This window comes from Neodiprion pinetum, chromosome 6 (assembly GCF_021155775.2).
Source record: "Neodiprion pinetum isolate iyNeoPine1 chromosome 6, iyNeoPine1.2, whole genome shotgun sequence".
NCBI classification, from domain to species: Eukaryota; Metazoa; Arthropoda; class Insecta; order Hymenoptera; family Diprionidae; genus Neodiprion; species Neodiprion pinetum.
The window spans coordinates 26,129,137-26,147,966 of NC_060237.1; the positions used below are offsets into that span (position 1 = coordinate 26,129,137).

Below are 18,830 nucleotides of genomic sequence, written 5' to 3' on the forward strand. Positions count from 1 at the left end.
TTCTTATTCCCTGTAGCACTTTTCAATGATTTGACCACTTGCAATATCTTTATTGACGCTGGTTGTCTGCCACGCAATTCAAATGAGTTTACGAGGCTGAATGCCGACACGTGTAACAAATTCTTTTTACCTGATGAAAGAGTAACTTTGCAGAATAATAAAGCATTTATAAAATAAATACGGCTCTGCTGTTGATACTTGAATTGAAAATTCAAGATGTACGATTATCCGACGTATTTGAAGTGCCGTTTAAAATCTACGCAACAGACAGCGTACCACGACAGCCATGTTGAACGACGAAACGCGGATTGAATGAGCCAGTCAGCTGACCTGTCTTGTGACATCCACAAGCAACCAGGCGAAATCCTTGCTGGGTGGGTTCACTTCAGTCCGTTGCGAGTCTCCGTAAGTTTTATTCACTTATTCTTGTCATTAAGAGAGTGATTTTGTGAATTAGTAAAGATTAAAACTACAACGATCAAGCTGAACGGCTATTGTCATTTACAATCCACTCAATCGGCGGTTTATTTTTCTGCAAAATACTATGCTACGCTAGTTATCGATCTCACCACTTTGCGTACGCCATCGTTTCGAGCCGTAATCTTTTTTTTTTTCTATTCTCACCCACGGATTGAGTCCGTTCTTCGTTACTCTGACTTTATATTTTAATTCATAAACATCGCGACAAACCTCGGGATACCTTTCATTTGCCATCAGTCTGCATTCGGTATCGGAGATTAATGATTTCTGCTAGTAGCAGACGGCTCTTTACCCGGGGGGCTACGCCTACTTTTTAGATTTCAACTGCTCACGTGAATCCTTCGGCTCTACTCAAAACACGTCTGATTGAGAATAACTCGCTCACGATTACCGATCGGTCAGTTCATTCTAGGCATCAAATTCATCGTCGTAATCACTTGCGAGAAAATATTTTCCCAACATCACTTTATTTCAATTCATAATATCACGAAAACTTTGAGCACAAGGTGGGAGTGGCCATATACCATCCAGCCAAATATAAAATATCTTATCATAACACTATTGCTCGATACTATAGATGAGATTCTTGCGACAATTGCAACGTAGATTTTATTCTTTTACTCTACCATAGATGTTTTCACGACCCACTTTTTCACTGTTGTTCTTAATTCATTTCAAACCCAAGCCCGACTGAATGTGCGTCACATGATCTCAGCTTTACACATTGAACCTTCGAAAAATCCTCAACTTGTAACTTGACGCAGATCAAATTATTTTCCAGACATATAATAAGTCAAGATGTCGAATCGAGGTCTGGGAAAGATCGCTAATGAGGATAAGGAGTCCAAATTCGGATATGTCTACGCAGTGTCCGGTCCCGGTTAGTATACATCTCAATAATCTCTAATGTCTGTGCTCGCATTAATGGGCGAAGTAAATAAAAACTAAATATTTGCAGTCGTCACGGCGGAGAAAATGGCCGGATCAGCTATGTACGAGTTGGTCCGTGTCGGCTACTTCGAGCTGGTAGGAGAGATCATTCGTCTAGAGGGAGACATGGCCACGATTCAGGTTCGCGCTTATACATTGATTTAAAAGTTCGGAACCACGGTCATTTCTATCAACTAATCTTCTCACCGATACCCTAATAACAGGTATACGAAGAAACCAGCGGTGTCACTGTCGGTGACCCTGTGTTGCGTACGGGCAAACCTTTGTCAGTAGAGTTGGGACCTGGTATCCTTGGGAGCATTTTTGATGGTATTCAACGTCCTCTGAAGGACATTAACGAACTTACCAGCTCCATCTACATCCCAAAAGGTGTCAATGTTCCTGCTTTGTCGCGTACGATATCGTGGGAGTTCAACCCCCTCTACATCAAGAATGGCAGCCACATAACTGGTGGAGATATGTACGGTATCGTCCACGAGAACTCGTTGGTCAAACATAAGATGATCCTGCCCCCAAAAAGCAAGGGAACTGTTACTTACATCGCTCCACCCGGAAACTACACTGTTAATGTAAGTTGTCATATTAAAGACAATCAGCCCAATGCAGATATGAGACTGAATAATAGCAGTTAGATATTGTGCCAAAGTTTGGCTTGCATTTCTATCTAATCTTCTGTACCCCTAAATACCCTAATTGTAAGTTTGAATGTTCTGTGCAACTGGTTTATTATTAAGGGTGCCTAATGGGTAAATAGTGAGGGGAAACAATCGCTAAAAACTTTGGGTATAAATGTTACACGATCCAATGTTCTTCAGGATGTTGTGCTAGAGACCGAGTTTGATGGAGAAAAGAACAAATACACTATGCTTCAAGTGTGGCCAGTACGTCAGCCACGTCCTGTTACTGAGAAACTTCCAGCTAACCATCCTCTATTGACTGGCCAACGTGTCCTTGATTCACTTTTCCCGTGAGTATAAAATCGTACCGAATTAGGTGCACAAATAAAAATTATTTTCTCTGTGAATTAAGTAACTCATTAATCGAGCCATACATTGTTTACAGATGTGTCCAAGGAGGTACCACTGCCATTCCCGGAGCTTTCGGTTGTGGTAAGACTGTCATTTCGCAGTCTCTATCTAAGTACTCAAACTCAGATGTCATCGTTTATGTCGGTTGTGGTGAACGTGGTAACGAGATGTCTGAAGTACTCCGAGACTTCCCTGAGCTGTCAGTAGAAATTGACGGAGTTACCGAATCCATCATGAAGCGTACTGCTCTTGTAGCCAACACATCTAACATGCCTGTAGCTGCCCGTGAGGCTTCAATTTACACTGGTAAGCGTGATCGTTGCCCAAAATTCTCAAACTCTATCGCCAATTGAAACCATTCATGTATAAACGGACATCTTGAACTACTTTTCAGGTATTACACTGTCTGAATACTTCAGAGACATGGGTTACAACGTATCTATGATGGCTGACTCTACTTCTCGATGGGCTGAGGCGCTTCGTGAAATTTCTGGTCGTTTGGCTGAGATGCCTGCCGATTCTGGTTACCCTGCATATTTGGGAGCTCGATTGGCTAGTTTCTATGAACGTGCTGGACGGTGATTACCATAGCTTCTCATGCTCCTCCAGATTATTATTTCCAGTTCCTCAGATGCTTTTTTCTTTTAGTTATTTGCTTGTGTTGAGTACAATATCACTTCTTACAGAGTCAAGTGTTTGGGTAACCCAGACCGTGAGGGTTCCGTTAGTATTGTAGGAGCCGTATCTCCTCCTGGTGGTGATTTCTCAGACCCTGTCACCAGTGCGACCTTGGGTATTGTACAGGTGAGTGGATAACGTTACAGTATACTTTTTTCTTCGTGTAGTAACTGAACTCGCAACAGAATTTACCAATTTTCTATAATTCCAGGTGTTCTGGGGTTTGGACAAAAAGCTGGCTCAGCGTAAGCACTTCCCATCTATCAATTGGTTGATTTCATACAGTAAATACATGCGAGCTCTGGATGACTTCTACGACAAAAATTTCCAAGAATTTGTACCACTAAGAACCAAAGTAAAGGAAATCCTACAGGAAGAAGAAGATTTGTCTGAGATCGTACAGCTGGTCGGTAAAGCTTCGCTCGCTGAAACTGACAAAATCACCCTTGAAGTTGCCAAGCTTCTCAAGGATGATTTCCTCCAGCAAAACAGGTAATTTGTTAGATAACATACACGAAACGAGATATTCTCAAACACACGTTGTGTATCATTTATACATGGTTCTCTGTCACTGAGATGAAACGTCTGCATGCATTTACTTATAATGATATTTTTCGTAACAGCTACTCGTCATACGATCGTTTCTGTCCATTCTACAAGACTGTCGGTATGCTACGCAACATGATTGCATTCTACGACATGGCCAGGCATGCAGTAGAATCTACAGCCCAATCAGACAACAAGATCACCTGGAATGTAATTCGTGACAGCATGGGCAACATTCTTTACCAACTCAGCTCCATGAAATTCAAGGTTTGCTTCTTTGACTTTACCAATTATTTTCGTTCTCTCAGCTTGAGTGAAAAAGAAATAGACATAGAATGCAACATAGTCACATACACGCTTATTAATTCCGTAATTTAATTCTCTCAGGACCCAGTGAAGGATGGCGAGGCAAAGATCAGAGGAGACTTCGAACAGCTGCACGAGGATATCCAACAAGCCTTTAGAAACCTAGAGGACTAATTATTTTTCCCGGAACCACTCATTTCAACACTCCTTTGGTATTTAATCAATTGGGATTGAAGCTATTTAAAGGTGTTCCTTTGTCATTCAAACTTCATCGTTTTTTGTGATGGAAAACGAACCATTAACAAGCGTTATAGAGCAATAAAAATGCTAAGCGGTAATGCTGATACGCTTTATAATTAGAGCGAAAATAATTGTATAAAACTCAGTAATATGTAATTACTCAATGTATCATGAGAGATACATTTCATGCTTAGAATCGACGTTATTTCTTGTGTAAGAGGAAAACACTTGGTCGTACTAGGGCTTTAATCGAGACAATAAACTGGAACCCCTTTAAATACAAGCTGAACAATGACCTCATTGAAAATGTGTTTCCAATCGCGCGTAAGTTATTATTACCATTTAGAAAATAAAAGAAGCTTGTATTTTTATTAGAATTATCCATTGAGAAGCAATATTTTGGTGATCGCTTTTACGTCGTTGAATAATTCTAACGACAAGGGCAAATGCCTTTAAAAGCTCAATGGATTATATTAATAAGAAAACGTAGCACGTGTACAATACGGAACTCCTTGGTGGAAAACTCTCGGCACATTTGCTAGTGACGGACGATTTTAATGTATTTAAATTAAAAAAACACACGGCCTTGGTGTTTTAATAATAATAAAAATAAAATGCGATGGCACGACAGTTTTTTGACTGAGGACACAACTATGGAATCATGGAGTATTATTGTACCATATATGTTATAAACGTAATAGAACTAAATGTTAGGTAATGAATAAGGTTATGTTACATTAACGTTTCAACGTTAATAAAAATATAGTAGTGTAAGATGCTAGATTAAAAATGAGGTGCTGGGTTTACATTATGAAAAACTTCATCTACAGTGTCCGAAATTCCAGCAGCTTCAGTACCATTTCCAATGTACGATATGTAAAGAATAAAAAAAAAAGATGCACAAAAAGTAAAAGATTAATTAGAAATTGTAATGCAAACAAAACTACTGGGCAATTTTTTTTTATTTACTTCATTTTTTTTTTCTTTTTTTTTTGATTTTTATATTGATTATTTTAATAATAATATAACAATAACCCCGCCATATATACAATAACAGTATATTACAATTAATTATTACATGTTACATTCGGATGATTTTTTCGAGGGAATCTTTAATCAAAAAAATATTGCTATATGTAGGACAATGGTTAAATAATTAATATCTTCAGCCTCGGTCATCAGAAACATTCTTAGAGTACAAAAACAATATCGATAGTAAAAAAGTACCAACTATAACAGATTTAAATATCATTTAATATTTATAATTACTGCAACTGTGACCGAAACTGGAGAAATATTTTTATACTTAAATCCAACTGTATCCATTGTATCCTTTATCTAAAAATTTTCATGGTATTTTTCCTAAACGTCGTTCAACTGATAATTGATAAATTATCAAAAACAGGCATTGATTTTCACAGCCTTTGTACCCCAATTATGCTCAAGCGATATACCTAATATTGCCTTTCCGATAAAAACATTACACACTGCAATAAATTAGTAACTCTTAGTAATCACAATGCCGTCAGGGTAGTTTGATATTAATCTTGTAGGTCAATGTCTACACATAGCGATGCACTGTCAAACGCGTTATATTTAAAGGTATTCGGGGGAGCTATAAAATCTATACTCGACACTTTTCACATATTTCGATTGTGTCAAACGAACTGAGGCCTCATACCAGCTTAGTATGAGTATATACTAAAGAATCTGACTGCTCCTTTCTTACAATAGATCACACAGCAGTGTTTCTGTTGAGGGTTCATTGACTTCCACATTCTAAATTTGCTGCGTTGCGGAAAGTACAATTAACAGTGTTAATTGACAAACATATCCTCTAGTATGGATGTCAAGCATTACATAACAATATCTATATACAAACAAAGAATAATTTCGCACAGATCGATTAGGGACTGAGATGAACTTCTGAAGTTGTTTGGGGAGACGTGACTTGCGATCTCAATTGTGCGTTTTCTCGCTTCAATTGCGCCACTAATTGTTTCAAAGCTGTTATTTCATGCCGCAATTTGTCGTTATCGCGCAAACACTGTCCCAAACCTTGGTTTGCTGCTCGTAACTCGCCTATGTACTCGCATGCTTTCGCCAGAATGCCTCCTTTACTCTGTTGGAAAAAAAATTGATTTGTACAGAATAATCCAGTTTCTTCAACTATTGTAAAAACAATATCAAAAATTTTGCACAACTATGTGTGCAGTACCTGCGTTTCGTAGTTTGCTTTTCCATCTCCGCTTACATTCGCATTACCATTTGCAGTGCTGTTACATTCTGGAATAATTTTGCCCAACTTCGCAATCCAATTATTAATTTTATCTCGACGCCGACGCTCAACTTCGTTATGCGTTGCTCTTCGCCTATCGTCTCTCTATGATATGTCAAAAATAAATTCATGAATAAACAAACGATATGCATACATCATTGATTCAATACTAAAGTGCAGTAAATATTAATATCAAACTATACCTTTTTAAGTCCTGTTGTGACATTGCGTGGTGTCTCGATTTGAAGAGTTGCTCTTGGGGCCAATGACCTCGATGTTTGAGCAGTAGTAAAGACTTCGTTGGCATTCCCAATAACGTAAAATTGACCATTTAGAGGAGACGTTAGGACCTGCACTGTGCTGTTAGCTGCTTGTGTCACAGGAAGTTCGATTTCATTTCCACTCGTCCCTCCATTTACCTGCACAACTCTGTACGCCAGAGTTTCCTGATAGCGTATTCCATCCTCTCCAACAGTTTCTCCTATCATGCATAGATAAATCTATGTTCTAACTAGTAAAATCTGACAACAGTAACCAACATTGATGTCAAATCATTGAGGTGTCGTTATTGAACAATTTGTTTGTCTCTCCGCATGAAACATTAGCAGTAAATTTACAATCATTCTAGCAACTAGCAGGTAAATACGTTAACGTTTGTTATATCGCTGGTTGACATTCATCACAAGATAAGTTATATGGAATATTTGTAAAAAAATTATTGTATAACAGTGTTACCAATGTAGAGGGAATAAGATTTGATCATCAATGTTGGTTGGATAAATATTTTTTGGCCTACCCTGTATAAAAATAAATAATCTAAATACCTTCGCCGTCGCAATCAACAAATTCCGCCTCTTCGAGCACTATGCCTGTAGTTTCGTCGTCTTTGACCCTCGATGACCCGCTGCAATAGATAATTACGATGACGAACAAGTATGAACAGAAAGAATACTTTTCACTCCGCATACTATCACCCGGCTGGATAATTACGCATCAAGTGAATTGAAAGGAAACATAAATAAGGAAATACGTGTGATCGCGTTTGCAATGACCTTCATGATTCACTGGTCTTGATTCGATAACAATTTATTGATTTCACTGACACTCGGTTAACAAACTAATTACCTGACATCTTGTTGGTCAAGATGCTGCTCCAAAATATCCATTTTTTGCCACCAAAAAACGTTTGAATTTGTCAAAATTCACGTGAGCTGGTCACGGGACACGACAACGAGGTCATGTGGTGTACAAGATGGCTGCTTGAGGCGCACGCAGGTCGGAGATCGTACGTCACGATTATTCGAGGTAGCGAGGTTGTTTAAAGATAACGAGAAACTCAGCTAACATTCCATTCGCAGTGGAACAAATTTTATTATCTACATATATATTTATGAATCCAATCTTAAGTATCGTTAATCAAACATACGCGATAAGGTGAAGCTTTTCCAACTATAGCAATTCGGCGATTGGTCAAAATGACGTTTCGATGTTTATTGTAATTATTTCATCACCGGTAGGCCGGTAGGCGGTTACCGATCGCGTCAACCACGATACAGAATTGAGCTAATGTTTCCTCAGGCTGGACGGTTTCCGGGTTAATTGTGATCCTGTATGATGTTTTGATGCTCTTATACTTAACGACCCCGACCCACCCGTTTCATCGAATCTCAATGTTTAATCTGGTTGCATAGCAAAATGCTGCAATTTCCAAACCGTCTCTACGTAGCTGCCTTTGCCGTTCCTTACTCGCGGAGCAATATCCAAGAAAACTGATGATGTATATTGAAATTTTCAGTAATGTTAAAAAGAAAATTACTTTCTTCGAATCACTAATGCGTTGCTTCGTAAACGAGTATGATGACTGGCGCCGTACACAGCGTTCCATTCGCTGATGTGTATTTAGACAATGTTTGCTGTGTAGCGTCATTCCCTCATGACAAGCGCACCCAGAACTAGGCGGTTGGAGGTCTCAGCTTTCAAATCAATGTTTCGGCACATTTCTCATCAGAAAACAGTTGCAGCACTCCGACGATGCGCGATATATTTTTTAAAGTTAACGGACGTCGGTCCATAGTTATTAATTACTATTTTTCGAGGTCAGCGGCCGTTAGTTGATAGATTTGACTTTATGACGTTCGTCTCCATTACCGACCGAATCCCTATGCGGCGTATAGCACACCGCATCTACTTTGTATAGAGATCAATGCGCCTAACGTATCAGGCAATGGCAAGGAGCATCGCATGCGCCGAATGAGCTGGGCAATGCCGAAAATTGATAAAGTTAACCTCACTCATCACGCAATCGCATTTTAAAACTTGATATTTTTCCGAATCTATGACATGAGTGAATTGTAATAAATTAAAAGAATGTCTGCAATAGCATCCAAAGCGATGTTTGCCGTTGGACGATTAGTTCAAGTAAGTATACTAATTTTTCGTAATTTATTACGCATCGTACGACACTTGATCACCGCTTATTACGTTATTGAACTTGATTGAGGAACAAAATGCAAATTTCTCAAACTTCATTTCTGAATAGGCACTCCGAAATTGAAAAGTTACCAAGGTTTTATTTTCTATTTCCGTTTAACTCCCAAAGCACTTAATTTATTTTAGACCGATGTTCATCCCTCGCTCCATCCTGTGAAGTATATTTCATGTTGCACATTTTTCAGTCCCATGCAACGCTGGTCTACACACAGACATTAAAGGCGGCACCATGCTTCCTATTCGTGAGACATCGTACCACCAAGCATTGGAACCCAAAGTGGAAAAAGTTACGAAAAGAGAAAGTTATGAAGGTAAAACTTCCTAATTTTAATCAAAAGCCTGAAGATATGACTCCGGAAGAACAACGAAGCATGATGAGAGAACGTGGCCTAGAAAGGCCAAGAGTTTGGAATGAACGACCTATTTATCTCAGCTGCACTGGTGGCATATTTGAACCTTATGTTCCTCCAGAGGGAGATGGAAAGTTTTCTGCAATTTCTACTACAGTAAGATTTATTTTTTGTTCCTGCATCCTTGCTATTCTATTCAAACTTTCTGAATCACCAGTAGTAGTGGAGACCAATTGAAATGTCTGGAAGCTATTTCTACTTACAGATCGCTTATTGGATCAGTTGCGTAATCGAATTGTTGTGTTTTTCTATAGGGCGCTAAACAAAAGGTCGAGTTTGTTCAAAAAAAAGGCTCGTCGATCATGGCAGTTAGGAAAATGAGAAACTATGAAGAAGAATTAAATTTGAAGACATTTGCTGAAGATGCACGAGAAATTTATATCAAAGCACATGAAGCATTGAATGTGTAAAATATAAAAATCTGCATAATGCCTAGCGAAACCTGATTTCAGGAAAATAACAGTCATTCAGTTTACTTCCACTGTTTCAAAGTATTCTATATTGTGTGGAATTTCTAGAAAAAAATAGTAAAATGGTTGAGACCATCATCATATATGTTATTAGATCCGAAACTTGGCTATTCACCTGAAATTAGTGTTTGTCTCTAGCATATACCTATATTATAGACGACAGATGTATTTTTTAGAAATAAAATTAAATATTAACATTTTTTGCAGTAAAAACAAACTTGAACTGAGGCAGCTTGTAACTGAACGGGCATACCCTGTAAGTATTCAAACATTTTGATCTTCAGAGAGCTTCATATTCAACATTTACTTGTGTGTACTAAGAATATTCAAAAAGTGCAATCAATTATTTTGAATTTTGAATCTGTTATTATACTACAAATTGAATTTTTCAGGAGATGTTACACAATACACACAATAAAACCATACACTGGAAATTCATCCAATCTTTAGAGCCAAGTCGAGTTGTGCAAGCCAGGTGTACAGAAGTGATAACGAAAGACAACGTTTTTGGTCAGCTTACAGTACGGTTCCATACTCAACAGGTGAATGATGATTATTATATTTATTTTTCAAATTTCAACTAGCTGAACATTCAAGTTTCTATACTCAAAGTTTTAAATCACTTCTAATCTTATCAGTGGTCATTAATAGCCCTTCATTTTTCAGGTATTGGCTGTCTACGACAGATTTGGTCGTTTATTGCATGGCAGTGAATTTGTGACGAAAGATGTTATAGAATATATAGTTTTTGAGAAGCATTTATCAAACCAATATGGTATTTGGCGTCTTCATGACAAGATCATACCGACATGGATGCCTCCAAAAGAGCCAAGCAGAAAAACTTTTGTAAGCAAAGTGGGTCCCATCGATCCTGATGAAGTCAATGCTGTTCAGACTTCCGCTTAGAATTTGTCATAAGAAATTGTATTGATGTAAGAATCACGGAACAGTTATATTTGTCGTAATAAAATGTATAGCCAAATGTGGAAGCTGTATATATTTTTTGTTCACGAATCTACTAAAAAATAATCCATTTCAGTATAAATAGATTTGTACCTTTTGTGCAATACTGCATTTTTGGAAGATTCAATAATACAATTTAATAATTAATATGGCATTAAAAATTACATCAAGCAATAGGTTTACAGTTCAAAAGTCTATATGTTGATTTTATCGACAAATGCGCAGTGATATGCCCATTTTATTTTGCCAAAATTTTTTCGTCCTAACCTTGAAGCAATGCTAAGGACTTCTATACTATTTACTCTACGTGATTTGAAAGAAATGTTAGTTTGTTAAATGATAGTCTGTAATATTTAAATGCAAAATAGGCTTCAGTTGTATTTAAAAATACTTTGATATGATAAGTGCACGTTGAACAACGTGACATCAATTTTTGTAAAGTATAAGATTGTATAAAACTGATGAATTATGATACATCAGTATGTAAGTATATAGATACGTAGATAACAAGAGCAATCATTTGCTATATACAATTTTCCTTGGATGTTTTTATAAAATAAAAACAAAATAGTTAAAAACTATTTAAATTTATGTATATGCCTCTTTTCTAGTATTTCATCTAATAATCTGCCAATTTGCTATATCAAGACTTACCCTTATATATTACAAAAATATTTACATGGCATGTTATTAAAGTCTACGTTATTAATCTGCGATATTGTTCAAATCTTTAGATTCTAGTTATTTTATAAAAGTAAACGTCGTGTAATGGTCATGAGAAAATGTCACAGTTATCGTCAGTTCAAAGCATATGAAATCACATTTACTTCAACAATCAATTACATCGGAAAAGTCATTCAGATTCACTAAAACTAATATTCACGGTATCAGTAGAAACTCTTTATATGCCATTTTCTCGACCCTAGAGCATTTGTAATGGAAATTTATATTGTTGACTAATGTATATTACGCTATTACATCATATTGATTTTTCTCCCTGTGCAAAGCGATGAAAATGCACACATAACAGTTATTGGTACAATATGTTTAGGCATTGATTCAGTGTGTGTAAGGTACCATGCGACATTGCTTTAAGAATTAATAATTCCGGCTCCAAATGGAGCTCAGAATTTTCAATTGTTTGGGCAAGGGAAGCATTGTGTTTTTCAGCTTTGTTCAACTGCTCTCGACAATTTGCAAACGCATCCAAGACCTCCAGTTTTGCCACAGGGGACCTTGTGGGATTAGCAGAATGTTCTCGAGGTGGTAAAGGTGGATGACTGCTGGCTATAGCACGTGTATACATCTCTGTAACCGCTCTCAATTTGTCAACCCATTCTTGCCGAGCTCTAGCATCAGTCGCTCGCAATTTTATCATGTCACCTGCGGCAGTAGTGAAATAATTGTGACCTATTGGATTTACAGACAGGTATTTTTCAAAGAAGTATAATATTTTAATTAAGAACAACATTAATTTTGCCCTTTGCAGGTGTTCCATACATAGCATCAAGAAAATCTAACATAAACGTTTTATTGTTCATAAGCTCTACACTGTTATCACGACCACTTTAAATATCTAATTGTGCTTACCCGTCGCCGAATTTACGATAAATGTATTTGAATCCTCGTCACTGGGGGCAATAACAGCACCAGCGAGATATATGGAGCATCGAGGTTTCTGATTTTTCTCAGATTCGCTCAAAAAGTAATGCAACTCCCCAGTTTCCGGGCTTAGAATGAACCACCGATATTGCCAGCCTTTCATTGCATTCGTGTATTTGTGCAGCAGGCCCTCGTATGACTGGCGTATTGAGTTGTTCATTGTTTTTATATTTAATATCAAAATCAAGCTATTTTCTTTTTTTTTAAGCTCGACGCCGCACCTGTTAACCAAATTAAGTGTGACAACTGACACTTTGATTGATTTGAGGTTAGATCAAGATGATTGTGTCGACGGAAAACTATCTAGATAATTTTTACGCATAATAAGCGGACGAATGCACCAATCACGCGCAACTGCAGCGCAATTTCGTAACAATTTGTCAAATTTAACACAAGTGTACAACACCAGTATGTTATTTCTTGAAGAGGATGTGTAGTGGGAAGAATTATTTTTGTTGCATAAGCTACAAGGGGACATGATTTTCCACATTATCACTTTTATTTCAATGCAACATTCGTTGTTGAAACATAAAGAAAGTAACATAAAATAAAAGGAAAGCAAAGAAAAAGGATAATCATATAAAAATATTTGCTAAGTTCGCATATGAAACTTAAAAAAATATAAAGAGAAAAGAAAGAAAAAGCGATAGTACCTAAAAGGATGTATCGTATGTAACGTAACAATAATCTTTTCACTTAACATTTCTATTAGAACTATACCTTAATAATACCTTAAAGCATATACCTTAAAAAATACGTATATGCTTTAAACTTCAATAAGACCTTCTTTCACGAGGATATCGCGTATTTCTGGAAATTCAACGATGTATTCACCAGGTTTTGAACGCTCAACGATTTTTACCATTACAGCACTATTATTAGGGACCAACTCTTCAACCCTTTTAGCTATTTTGGGTTGTAAGTCTCCAGCTTCATCAAGTGGCCCTAAATTTACGACCTGGCAGACATTGGCCAATGTCTTAGTGGACATGAAATCTTTATTCATTACTTTGATATTCTTGTGACTGACTGTTTCGACATTGCCGAAATCTATGAAATTTACCGTGCTTTCCGTTGGTGTCGTGTTCGTTTCCAAACAGACGGCACGGTACCAGATTCCTTCGTATGGAGCAATGCATAATTCATCCGGCCTTGGGATGTAATGATCTTTTTGCTGATCGCAATAGTCTTTGATCTGAGTTGCCATTACATCATTGATGTGATTTATCAATTCGACATCATAGGGTGCCAAAATATGCAGCAATGGTCCATATGAAAAAAGACTGAGAACGTTGAGAGTCTGACCTGACTCACCCAGCTCAGCCACTTCCAGATCTGACAGCAAGAATACAGTCTTTTCGTCCTCTTCCGTTTTCCAACTTGGTGTCAATAGTTTGAGAACTTTCTCATTGATGCACGTACCATCAGAAGCCTTCAGTATTACACCGTCTGTGAAAGGGGAACCTTCGAAGGTGCACATAAGAGGCTTTTCCATGCCAGCCAACATTCCAAGGTACTCGCTCAGCTCCTTGGTCATCGGCACATCTTTAGGGACATTTTTAAGGACGATTCTTGCTACACATGATTTATATTCTTTCAAGCTATTGGAAATCGGTCGAAGATTTTCAAGTGACGTTGTTTCACTGTTTCCAAAGTCCACATAGGAAACGATAATCTTCTGTTCTTTTATCTGTCTAACAATAGCACGGTAGAAATTTCCATCCTCTATATATTTAGCCAAGACCATTTCGCCCACTACCGGTAGCTCTGTTAACTTCTGCACTTTAGTTGACCACTTGGCTACCTCCTGTGTTAACCGATTGAAGGTTTCCATTTCGCTGGGCACAAGACTCCGTACAAATATCATGTTATGGTTGCGGAATGAAGCTATGCAAATTTCGGTCCCGCTTGTAAGAGAAGCATATGGAACACCTTTCTGTTCCGATGTTGGAGCCCATGGCTTGAGTATTGCTTTCCCGGATTTTTGCTCAGAATTGTATACAATGATTTCGATTCCATCCTTACTTACATCTTGATACTTGTTGTTTACTACAGCAAATACATACTGTGACATGGGCTCCAGCTTGAATTCTGCATCAGATACTTCACAGATAGCTCCTAGCGTTGGTAGGATTCTGAATCCTTGTGGAAGAGGCTTTACAGCACTAACTGATTCAACACGTCCCTCATCTACGGCAAATAGTCGCAGTGAAGGAACTAGAGATTGTACAGTGCCTCGTATCCAATCATCCTGCCGCTTGCCGCAGATTAGATCTCCAACCTTTGGTTTAAAGTTGGGATCTACCGAAATCTTATCGCACTCTTTTGGCAGAACTGAAAATATGTCTTCACACTCTTGCCTGAATTTTTCAACACAGACCGTAACAGCAGCTTTGTTACCGCCAAGAAGAACATGAGCTTCAAAACATCCTTCCTCTTTTTCATCAAGTAACTCAACAATATTTTTTGGGCCTTTAGCAGGAGACAATGGAGGAGCTTGTGCATTTTGATACATTCCCGTAGTTTTGGTAGGAGAATTCGATAAGAAATAGGGTTGAACTGCTTCACCTTTACTACAACTCTGAGCAATTTTTTTTGCGTTAACGTCATTTTCAACTGGTTTGGTTGTTGGTTGACTTCTAGATTGTCCAGCTACAGCATCGTTGTTCTGGTGTAAAGCTCCTTTTGACACTGGCCTTATGTCAGCATGTCCTGGTGCATTTGTTACTCTGCGAAAACTAATATCTGGATCTCCGAGGTCTAGCTTAAATTTGGGTTTAGCAATTTCTGCATTGTTGATTTGCATGCTTTTATTTTGATGCGTTGTCTGCTGATAAATTTCCTGTTCTTGATTTCTAGGTTCACCTCTATCAGATGTTTTGGTCAACTTGTTGCTATGCTGTACTTGAACTTGTGCCTTCAATTGATGCATATTTTGTTCCTTTGCATCCTTGACTCTATAACTTCCGTGAGAAGAGCTCTTGCTTGATTCTGGTCTACTGGCATCTTTTGGAACTTGCTGTGTTTGAATTTCTGCTTTTGGCATTTCGTTCAATAAATTGCTTTTGTGATTTGTATTTGATTCCCTGCCCTGTGCATTGGCAGTACGAAGAATCTGACTGTCCCCATTATTTACTGGCTTCCAGCCACCCGAGTTATGACTGATGCTTTCATCAAAAACTCTCTTTTGATCACCGAGGTGATCGCGTTTGTGTTGATTCTGTGAAAAAATCGGGATATTTTCTTTTCCAAATGTCAGAGATGTGTCTAGAATAGGTGTTGATGTCGAATTTGGTGCATTCGGGAACTCTGCTCGTTTTACTGGGCGTCTCAGTTTCAGAACACTTCGTTTATTCATTGATTGTACTGGTTGCTCATCACCGCTTGAGATAGAAAGAGACGCTAAGTCAATTCCAGGGTCCAATCCTCTGTAGGAATGAGAAGAAAATTTTGTTAACCATGTGGACAGGAAACTTTGACATTCAAACGATGATGTGCGAATGAGTAATATTTTTCCATGATCAGATAAAAATTTAATACATTGTTTGATTAATTACTTTGAACCTTACTTTAAGACACTTATAAGAAATACTTACGGTATTTCCTGGCAATCAACTTTATGCCTCGGCCAGTCAGCTACCTGGCAGGCTCTGTTGCAATAAAATTCCTGACAACGCTGGCAGCGGCCTGAAGCTGGTTTGGTACAGTATTGACACTTGCCGATCTGCTCAGCAATTCTATTTACGCCATACTGATAGAGCCCCTGAAAAAAAAATTTGTACATGCGTTTTTTTTATTCTGCTAATTTTGCAAAGATTATGCCATGAATGAATACACAAGCAATTAAGTCAAATAGGATTGTAAAATTTTTGTTTAAATTTGTAGCTCAATTCGATTTGACATGAGGTGCCCACAACAGGTTTTGGAAAATGTAACGAAAACTTTATCTGATGTAATTTGTTATTTTATTGACAGGTGAGGGTAAACAAGCTACACTATTCAAAAAGTAAAATTTTGCGATGAAAAGGTAGAGATAATGCATCGCAATTGAATCGTAAGCGATATTTCCTGTAATTCTCTCATATGCTAGACAGTACCCTTTTTGATAAGTCAGAATCGAATATTGAATATAGGTAAATATGAACTTACGGCTTCTCTTTTTTCGTAAACAGCTCTTATATGCTGGTGCACATTAGGATATCGTGGTGGCAGTTCATACCTGGTGTAGCCACGCCCCATGGTAACATATCTGGTCCCATCAGTGGATACTTTCAGCCGATCTCTGAGAAAGGTTGAAAAGTATTGATGACAGCAAAACTTTAGTGTAAAAAATAAAGAGCGCAACAAACCTTACCTAGTCCACAAATTATTTGTATATAAAAAAGGTTCTGCATTTTCATATGGATTATAATAAGCTGGATCATTGGGAACTGGATATAAACAATCATCCTCCTCATAGTACACAGGATCAGAAACAGGATCACTAACAGCCCTGTGCACCAATGCAGCCAAATTCTTACCACGACCCATATTACAGGTACTGCAACGCAGTTATTAAAATCAAAATTTTAGTTTTGTTACACAGTTTTACTAACAGATTTGGCTATGTGAGATAAATTTTTCGAGTCAACAGTGTTGAGGGATAAATTGTTCATTTCGATGAAAAGTTATTCATAACTATGCCTATGCTCTACCCATTGAGAGTAATATACACAAGTTATAAATCATTTGTAGAAGTTTTTAACTGTCCTTCGATTAGATTATGTATCCTTAGATAACTCACGGCGGTGCAGCATGTCGTGGAATCTGTTCAGGACTGATGTACTCCCTCGGCTGGTTCTCTGGATTGCACGTAAAAGGTACTGGTTTGGATTCTATTGTCCGGCGAGGGCCCATATTTCGATCGAGTCGTTCCTCACGTTTCTTTGCAAATGTTACGCGAAGTTCCAAAGGTTTGACGCCATGGACCTCTCTGATGGCCTTTTCTGCCTCACGGAAACTCGTATAGCTCACAAACGCCCAGCCAGCATTCGGAGGGGATATAACACTGGACGGTGTGCCGTAATTCGCGAAAAGATGGGATACACCATCCTAAACAATTGGTTATTACGCAACGCTATGACAATTTCACTCGTTTCGGCAATTCGTATTTACGTGTTAGTCAAAATGGGGTATTAATCCAAAAATTGTAAACGAATGGATACTTTGTCATGAAGAATGTAACATGCAGTTGAATGGAGTTGTGAAAAGAACATTGCACATGTTGAACTTTGCATACCTGGTCTAGCTCTGCTGGGATATTCGACACGTAGAGTTTATACTCCGTTTCCGGTCCTCCCCTGTAATTATAAGATGACATGACATGCGAATTGCTGCAGTATTAAGCCGGGATCACGACATGGATGTAATATTGCAAGTGGTTTAAATTTCAAACCTAGCATAAGGCGTCAGATTCATTCCAGGTCCGTGCTCGTACGAATTGACGTTGGCGTCGCGGTAATGAGCAGCCATCGGATCCCAATTGTCTAAATTATTAGCCCGTGCCATTGCGTCTTGACGGTCAACCGTCCTCGAAATCTGAAAGGACGCTAGCAATCTTATCGCTCAGTTAGTTACGTTAATTGGGTAGGTATATACTGTTGACCACGCACTTTCTTTGCTTGTCACGTCACAATTACGCAGGCTTCCGAATAAGCACGTGGTATCGCTATTCACTTCTCTTTACACGGTGTTTTCTTTTATTCTGCACTCTTTTAGCTGGACCGTTAAAAGTATGAAAACGAGTCGAATAGGGCAGAGGATTCAAGAAATAGCGGCACGTGGTACGCTCGGAGAAGTGCGTCTAATATGCTAAGTGCAAAAAGCCGACCGCATGCATGAAATTCTCTCTGCGCATGTGCACCATTTTGAATTTACAAGCTTTATTGTGTCGGACAAGTTACATCCAAGTAGAACTAATCGAAATATGCGCTTACCTTCTAGCTCAACTTGAATCGTAATTTCGGTTTCGTCTACGCTGATTATAAATGTCTTCGAATTTATTTACTTGGTATATTTTGAATCTTAATGTGCACGAGAAAATGGAACGAAACTTTCTTGGATCGTTGACTAGAGTTTCGGTATTCTAGAAACGCAAATCCGCACACTGCAGTGTACGCCTCGACTGTTAGGTTTTCACGGGCAGGAAAATGCTGCCGCCAGCCGCAGTATTTTGTTGCCTAGTTCTTGGCCAATAGGAATGCCAAGAAAATAGATAATTCGTCTTTCGCGTGCACAGGTAGCGCTAGAGTCCGTAAGACCGTGGTAGGGACTCTCGGTAACACTCGCC

General features: G+C 38.3%; 5 protein-coding genes across 11 annotated transcripts; 2 read left to right on the forward strand and 3 right to left on the reverse strand.

Annotated features, from left to right (window-relative positions):
• Window positions 1–297: 297 nt before the first annotated feature.
• Window positions 298–4,512, forward strand: LOC124222100 (V-type proton ATPase catalytic subunit A). The gene is made up of 11 exons (XM_046632706.2): window positions 298–405; window positions 1,262–1,360; window positions 1,439–1,551; window positions 1,635–2,000; window positions 2,247–2,398; window positions 2,494–2,765; window positions 2,854–3,037; window positions 3,146–3,263; window positions 3,349–3,629; window positions 3,761–3,950; window positions 4,071–4,512. The coding sequence occupies exons 2-11, from the start codon at window positions 1,279–1,281 to the stop codon at window positions 4,161–4,163; spliced, it is 1,851 nt and encodes a 616-aa protein (XP_046488662.1). The 5' UTR covers window positions 298–405; window positions 1,262–1,278; the 3' UTR covers window positions 4,164–4,512.
• A 363-nt stretch (window positions 4,513–4,875) lies between these two features.
• LOC124222103 (upstream stimulatory factor 1) lies at window positions 4,876–7,992 on the reverse strand. Of its 3 annotated transcripts, none has more exons than XM_069137253.1 (5): window positions 7,633–7,992; window positions 7,332–7,411; window positions 6,711–6,988; window positions 6,484–6,612; window positions 4,876–6,351 (listed from the first exon to the last, which is right to left on the reverse strand). In XM_069137253.1, exons 1-5 carry the CDS (start codon window positions 7,671–7,673, stop codon window positions 6,136–6,138), a joined length of 744 nt encoding a protein of 247 aa, XP_068993354.1. In that variant the 5' UTR covers window positions 7,674–7,992; the 3' UTR covers window positions 4,876–6,135. The 3 variants fall into 3 exon arrangements, with proteins under 3 accessions (XP_068993354.1, XP_046488665.1, XP_046488666.1); XM_046632709.2 differs by having other exon boundaries at window positions 6,448–6,612; window positions 7,633–7,856; XM_046632710.2 differs by having other exon boundaries at window positions 6,448–6,612; window positions 6,711–7,007; window positions 7,633–7,653.
• A 724-nt stretch (window positions 7,993–8,716) lies between these two features.
• On the forward strand, window positions 8,717–10,866 carry mRpL45 (mitochondrial ribosomal protein L45). The gene is made up of 6 exons (XM_046632708.2): window positions 8,717–8,925; window positions 9,183–9,503; window positions 9,662–9,813; window positions 10,085–10,133; window positions 10,270–10,419; window positions 10,544–10,866. The coding sequence occupies exons 1-6, from the start codon at window positions 8,875–8,877 to the stop codon at window positions 10,781–10,783; spliced, it is 963 nt and encodes a 320-aa protein (XP_046488664.1). The 5' UTR covers window positions 8,717–8,874; the 3' UTR covers window positions 10,784–10,866.
• On the reverse strand, window positions 9,734–12,826 carry LOC124222104 (oxysterol-binding protein-related protein 11). The gene is made up of 2 exons (XM_046632713.2): window positions 12,431–12,826; window positions 9,734–12,223 (listed from the first exon to the last, which is right to left on the reverse strand). Exons 1-2 carry the CDS (start codon window positions 12,660–12,662, stop codon window positions 11,871–11,873), a joined length of 585 nt encoding a protein of 194 aa, XP_046488669.1. The 5' UTR covers window positions 12,663–12,826; the 3' UTR covers window positions 9,734–11,870.
• Window positions 12,827–12,982: 156 nt separating this feature from the next.
• On the reverse strand, window positions 12,983–18,761 carry vret (vreteno). 5 transcript variants are annotated; one of them, XM_046632703.2, is made up of 8 exons: window positions 18,478–18,761; window positions 17,937–18,079; window positions 17,781–17,841; window positions 17,286–17,593; window positions 16,857–17,042; window positions 16,652–16,784; window positions 16,099–16,265; window positions 12,983–15,930 (listed from the first exon to the last, which is right to left on the reverse strand). In XM_046632703.2, the coding sequence occupies exons 2-8, from the start codon at window positions 18,047–18,049 to the stop codon at window positions 13,269–13,271; spliced, it is 3,630 nt and encodes a 1,209-aa protein (XP_046488659.1). In that variant the 5' UTR covers window positions 18,050–18,079; window positions 18,478–18,761; the 3' UTR covers window positions 12,983–13,268. The 5 variants fall into 5 exon arrangements, with proteins under 5 accessions (XP_046488659.1, XP_068993353.1, XP_046488660.1 ...); XM_069137252.1 differs by having other exon boundaries at window positions 17,937–18,098; XM_046632704.1 differs by lacking the exon at window positions 18,478–18,761 and adding an exon at window positions 18,154–18,361.
• Window positions 18,762–18,830: the final 69 nt, after the last annotated feature.

Bases quoted from the DNA above. Each gene is read 5' to 3' on its own strand.
- LOC124222100 (XM_046632706.2), top strand. From the start codon at position 1,279: ATGTCGAATCGAGGTCTGGGAAAGATCGCTAATGAGGATAAGGAGTCC. The intron at 1,552-1,634 runs GTTCGCGCTTAT...CCCTAATAACAG, and splicing joins GAGACATGGCCACGATTCAG to GTATACGAAGAAACCAGCGG. The intron at 3,264-3,348 runs GTGAGTGGATAA...CTATAATTCCAG, and splicing joins CGACCTTGGGTATTGTACAG to GTGTTCTGGGGTTTGGACAA.
- LOC124222103 (XM_046632709.2), bottom strand. From the start codon at position 7,673: ATGGATATTTTGGAGCAGCATCTTGACCAACAAGATGTCAG. The intron at 7,412-7,632 runs GTAATTAGTTTG...TATCTATTGCAG, and splicing joins CTTGACCAACAAGATGTCAG to CGGGTCATCGAGGGTCAAAG. The intron at 6,989-7,331 runs GTATTTAGATTA...TATGCATGATAG, and splicing joins TGTTGATTGCGACGGCGAAG to GAGAAACTGTTGGAGAGGAT.
- mRpL45 (XM_046632708.2), top strand. From the start codon at position 8,875: ATGTCTGCAATAGCATCCAAAGCGATGTTTGCCGTTGGACGATTAGTT. The intron at 9,814-10,084 runs GTAAAATATAAA...CATTTTTTGCAG, and splicing joins GCACATGAAGCATTGAATGT to TAAAAACAAACTTGAACTGA. The intron at 10,134-10,269 runs GTAAGTATTCAA...TGAATTTTTCAG, and splicing joins TAACTGAACGGGCATACCCT to GAGATGTTACACAATACACA.
- LOC124222104 (XM_046632713.2), bottom strand. From the start codon at position 12,662: ATGAACAACTCAATACGCCAGTCATACGAGGGCCTGCTGCACAAATAC. The intron at 12,224-12,430 runs GTAAGCACAATT...CTACTGCCGCAG, and splicing joins TATCGTAAATTCGGCGACGG to GTGACATGATAAAATTGCGA.
- vret (XM_046632703.2), bottom strand. From the start codon at position 18,049: ATGGCACGGGCTAATAATTTAGACAATTGGGATCCGATGGCTGCTCAT. The intron at 17,043-17,285 runs GTGAGTTATCTA...ACTGCGTTGCAG, and splicing joins CCACGACATGCTGCACCGCC to TACCTGTAATATGGGTCGTG. The intron at 16,266-16,651 runs GTAAGTTCATAT...TTTTTTTTTCAG, and splicing joins TTTACGAAAAAAGAGAAGCC to GGGCTCTATCAGTATGGCGT.